This window comes from Mya arenaria, chromosome 7 (assembly GCF_026914265.1).
Source record: "Mya arenaria isolate MELC-2E11 chromosome 7, ASM2691426v1".
NCBI lineage: Eukaryota > Metazoa > Mollusca > Bivalvia > Myida > Myidae > Mya > Mya arenaria.
The window spans coordinates 44,801,685-44,807,684 of record NC_069128.1 but is presented as its reverse complement, the minus strand read 5'-3'; the positions used below and the strand labels follow the sequence as shown (position 1 = coordinate 44,807,684).

The window sequence follows — 6,000 nt, the reverse complement described above, 5'->3', positions numbered from 1 at the left end:
TGATCAAAGTGTGTGGAGTCCGAAGGACTTCATGCGTACTTTGACCAGTCCAATTGCGTTCATAACCCCGATAATGACATCAACCCCGCAAATAGTTCCTTATATTTACAACAATAAATCATTATTTCATTCAAAAATTGATATATATATATCAGTTTTTGAAACGTAGAAAAAATAGAATATATATATGTAATGAGCGTGAACAAAATATCTCCGGGAAATTCCAGTATTGATGAACCTAGCTGACGTTTCTCATGAAGATATCGTTGTTATTACAAAAAAAGATTCGTAAAAATCCGCTAGTGACCGCTTCTGTTCGTTTGTTTTCGTTCTTGTGACAGCTGGTCCATTGCTTGAAACCGATAGCTTAATAGTGGTGTGACGGGAATGTGTTCAGCTGAAGCAATAGTTCGTCTGTTAGTTACGGATTAAGTTTCGGAGTGAATGTTTTGAAAGAGTTTTGAAAGAAACCATAGGATCGGTTAAGTGTTAGATTTACCTGATCACGTGTGTATGTAACTTTGCCTAAATAACCTTTTTAAATGAATTGGGTATCATGGACCTTCGTTGGCCTGGCAGCCCTTATTGGCATGAGGCAAGGAAAGTTTAAAAAAAATATATTCTAAATATATTCCGATTAATTGTACGAATAATTTGAACTTAAAACGTTTCATTAGAAATATAACTATACGCAAGATTAAGCCAGTAATACAAGATGCAAAAAATGGCCTCTTGCAACACAATGAGTGCAAAAATTGTCCTATGTATGCCAGTGGCCGAATGCTCGGTTTACAATGTCACTTTTTTAAACCAACACGGGTCAAACCCACATTAGGTTAACTTTAAACATTATTTATTATACACCGTTCGTGCAGTAGAGAATTAAACTTATTCTTAGTCACACTCGTTGGCGCGATTTTGTGCGAGAATGTTGCTTGCGTTGTTTGGGAAACACGGAGAAATCCTACTTGTCCGGCTTGGTGACTACTTACCAAAATCACATGCACACACACCGAGAATCGAACATGGGTCGACTTGGTGAGAAGCGAGTGCGAGTTCGATCCCGGCCATTATTTGTAATTGCACTTTCTAAACAAAAATGAGGACAAACCTGGTTTTCATTATCCTAGCTGGGCATAATACAATGTTTTATCCTCTTAAACAAACACGTGCAGACCCAGATTTAACCAATAACGAGTACGCAATGTTTAACACTGATGTTCACTTATATCAAATAGAGAGCAATTTTGACCTGGGGTTATGAACTAAACAATACGCCATGATCAACAATGTTATCTGTCAACAAAGCAAAACCATTGAGATACAGAGCAAAAAAAAAGATAAATATATATTGTTCAAATATTTTGTAAATAAAATGCAATGTCAGTTTGAATGTTAACATGGTAGTCTTTTTTTGTCTTTATTTTCCGATTAAAATGTAGAGTTACAATACAAATTTAATACAAATCATAGTTTAATTTATATTTTTATAGTGACACAGTTATAATACATTGATTACTACAGTACGGTAATATATGACATAAGGACAGAACGGACCATCACCTCGCGGGACGACCAAAAAAAACAGTTTACAAGATAAGATAAGGCACGATACAAGTTAGACAAAATTATAAAGTTTAGTGGTTTTAGAGTTTTTTAGACAATTGTCATAAGCTATTTAACAAAATTCAAGTAATATATGTATAACTCTGAAAGACAACAAAATAGTACACACCTATCACAATACAGTCATTGGTAAACATTTGTGTATCTGCCTTGGCACTGTCAGTGAAATTTGAGTAATCGTCCTTACCCTTAGTAAAACGAATACATCCGAAACTGTACATAGAGTGATATATAGCTAGACAACGAACAATTATAAATCTGTTGAAAAAGTTCACATCTACACCTTTGCATGGAACGTATCATTACTGCAGTTTGCGCTTAAATTATAATGAATCTTTACGAAATTGTAAGACTATTGTAAAAATAAATAATTTGCTGCTTATATTTCGAAAGACCTTTTACAACATCATTTGTGTTTCTTTTTTAAATGTTAACTGCAATAATAACATGTAGTACAGTTTCCATTTGATTATGATTTTGTAAGAAACACGATACCAATTTGCTGAAACACATTATGAAAACGGTATGAGCAGTTTATGTTTGCCTTGTTTTCTACAACTGTACATACCGCGATATATAGCTCGCAAGCAAACAATTATAGATATGTTGAAAAGGTCACTTTTACACCTTAACATGGAACGTTTCAATACTGCAGTTTGCGCTAAATTTAAAATGAATCTTTACTATATTTCTGAGACATTATTGTAAATACAAATAATGTGCTGCATATGTTTCGAAAGACGTTTTACAGAATAGACTGTGTTTCTTTTTTTTAAACTTGTGACTATCATCATTTACATGTAGTACATTTTCCAATCGAATAAGATATTGTTACAAAAACGATACCAAATCTGCTGAGCGTACGTTATAAAAAAGGCATGAGCAGTATTTGCTTGCCTTGTGTTCTTGACCAAATTACTACGACAGTTACTTACATTTTACATTCGCATTAAATATTACTCTGAAAGTTTGTTTGTTGCGAAAAATGCAATGATTACAAAATACCTTTTTTCATATAATTAAATTGTCACCGAGATAAACAGCAGTAAACATTATATGATATTAGTATAAGTATCAACTCTGTACAATACGATATACAACAAGGGTGATACATTTCAACATAAGGTCATTGTAGAGTGAATATCAACATCAGTTACAAAAAGAAAATTATGCCAAACCAACCGTCAACGTCTGTTTATATAATTTATAATAATCCTTTCGAATAGTCCTACGCCTCTGTGATACCTCTTTCAACTTCACTATCCTCATCTTTAAGAAAGTGCAGCTTTGAGCAAAGATCGACTTGAAATAATAAACCGTATTAGGTTTATTGCAACACTGAAAGCGGCATGTAATATATAAAACAGTATACTAATAATTAGTGTAATCATTGACTTTGGAGGGAAAACAATTTTTGGCAGTAAAAGCATTGTTATTAATAAAGCAATTAATATTAAAGACAAAGCAATACAACATACCATTACGTTTCTTAGACAATTTTAACTGTTTATCCTTTATATAAAACAGTTTAATGCATCTATTTATATTTGAATTTTACATATACTATTCCCTTGTAAACATGTATCCAAACCGGAATTTGGCACGCACATCCACGAATTAAATTGTAGTAAGAAAACGACAGCTGGGCATACCAAGTCATATACAAAACCGGTATACGTATATTCTAATGTATGATACTATCATTAAGAGAAAGACTATCGACAATTAAGACTAATACAAGTCACTAACAATTGACAGTGAATGTCTCTTCCAACTTCTCTGTCCAATTTATGTTCGCCTCCGTGATGCCTTTGGCAGCCAGTTCCTTTTTCAAAGTCCATGTGTATGTAGAGTATGTGCCTTCCAACCTTTAACACATAGTCACATAAGTTGAAATATTACTATACGTACAGAGTATATTTATTAAAAGGAATCTTCTTAAATCACCTCATTGTTAAAACCTTATTGAGGAAGGGCGCGCGGGCAACATTTGTTGGATAATTTCGTACATAATAGAAATGTAGATGTTACTGATACAACGTAGTATATGAGAATTGGAATTTTGTTTCAGATGAAACGTTAAGAAACTACAGAACACTAATTCTGATTTACACGACTATTTATTCCATATTACTTTAAATAAATGTCTACATTCTTTCTATAATTGCTGAATTTGCTGAGTGCCACTGTGAATTGTGTGCTGCGGTGATCCATAATGTTAAATTGTATAGCAATTGTGACAGTAAAAGAAAGTATGATAATCCGCATTTTTTCTCTGAGATTCACAAACGAAGTTCACGTTAAATATGCATTTATCCGTCAATGTTTCCATTGAATTTATTCATTTTTTTTTTAATTCCCTAATACTTCACAAGTGGTCTAAATTCTGATGATTTAGTTTTCTTTACAATATGTTGACTGAGCGGTATTTTATTTGGGTAAAGGTTTCATGACACTAGTCTCACTCATCAATTTCTTTCCTAAAGACAGATCCTTTGCCAAATGCTATTTGTGCTAATGTAAACAATAACATACTTTCTGCTAAGTTCAAAACATAATTTCATCATTAAGCTGAGAGGATAATATACCCTAACATACAGAAGGTATGGAAACCATATCATTATTGAACACGAGTACTGTAATGGAATTCTTAACGCTTGTCCGTGTATGTTCACTGTATCAGATGGCATAACTTAAACGCTATGTGGTGATTGGACTTCTAACACAAGTCAAGAATCTTTATGCGAGTATCTATACAGATGTTTGTGCTCATAAATACAATGGTCTTGATATTACGACAATAAAATGTGCATGGAACTTAATCGTCACATTTCGCATGAAAAAACAACACATTTTTAAAGTTTCCTATATTAGTAAGGAATAGAACCAACAAGTGATTTGTTTGTCAAAAGTTATTATTTTAAGGTGTGCACATAGTTTGTATTATCAGATCCTGCTCATGATGCCAGAAAGGAGCCATGTGATTTTGTTTTTAAAATTTTGGATAATTAAATGACTTTTGATAGGGCTATTTAATGCATTGAAAAGATAAAGGACACGAAAGAAAAAAAGAACATTTAAATGAACTTCAATAATAAATCACATTAATCACAAATACCCAACTACTTATTAACCTAAACAATTCAGGGGTCATAAGGTGTGTTATGTAAGGATGTTCAGTATCTGAGTTGTTAAAAATATAATTAACTCCTCTGCTATGTGGTTCTGGCATATGTTCTTTTAATACTGAAACTCTTATGATTCGTATAAACGACTACGAAGTGGAGGACTGAAATATTCTACGTCAGGCGAAACACCCGATTGTTTATACAATGACGAACCAGGGTTAACCTAAAAATTGACCAACGGTATTTGCAATTTAACCGCGATATAGCACCTCCCGCGGAGCACGCAAAACTACGTCATTTACGCAGAAAAATACATGTTAATTATTCTATAATAACGCATTTCATCATATCACATGCTACTAAAGAAACAATTTTTGTATGATAGTATAATAATTTCCATTTGATACTCATGTCTTTATATTTAGGATTCGACTGCAAACACACTCAAAAATCTATGGCGTCAGCTGTTTGACTTCATCATTCCCGAGCTTACCGTGTGCCTTTTTATTATATATAAGTTCATTGACTGAAGCAATAAATTAAATAAAAACAAATTGATATAATGGGCTTGCTTCTCTCACTGATTCGTTTTGCGTAAATACTTTGAAACGGATGGAAAACACGTCCAGATTGGTAGTGCAGGAAAATCAGTAAATGATTCAACTGACGTTACATACTGAATGTTACGTTTCAAATATGGTCATCATTTTAAACGAAGTCTACATTATTTTTCAACCTTATGGACGGTGACGTCGTGCTCCGTGATCCTCGTATATTGTGTTGTATACTATAGATTCCATTATAAACAAAACATGTTGAAAAACATTGCATTCATCTACTAGATCATTTGCGATCTGTTTTTCGATAAAAATAAATATTGCATGAATATTGTATGAATAATTATATTACAGGTCTATTTATTACGTTAGTTTGTCATCATCCGCATGGTTATCGACATGAAATATATATGCCTTATATTGAATATTACATAAGAATTTTTTCAGTACGTTATTTTTATAAGAGCCGTAGCTATTATTATTTAGTATTAACCAAATCGTAATTACTCCCGTAATGAGCAATATGATATCAAGATTTCTAAACGCTGTATTTTAACGACGAGCTATATTGCATGTTTCAGAATCCTTATTTTACATTCTTTACCACTCTCCGTCAGTGAGATGACCATTGAGGAAAAGTGGGGTATTTAAATTTATCAGTCAATTGCTTTGTGCATTTCCTGGGAAGT

At 32.8% G+C, this 6,000-nt stretch overlaps 1 protein-coding gene across 3 annotated transcripts in view; it reads right to left on the bottom strand.

Annotated features, from left to right (window-relative positions):
• Positions 1–1,432: 1,432 nt before the first annotated feature.
• Positions 1,433–6,000, bottom strand: part of LOC128241437 (putative uncharacterized protein MYH16) — a 97,938-nt gene continuing 93,370 nt past the window's right edge. For all 3 annotated transcript variants that reach the window (XM_052958357.1, XM_052958358.1, XM_052958359.1), the window contains 2 exons: positions 3,376–3,494; positions 1,433–2,964 (listed from right to left, as the gene is read on the bottom strand). In XM_052958357.1, the coding sequence (XP_052814317.1) occupies positions 2,954–2,964; positions 3,376–3,494 (130 nt within the window). In that variant the 3' untranslated portion in view covers positions 1,433–2,953. The remainder of the gene's footprint in view (positions 2,965–3,375; positions 3,495–6,000) is intronic.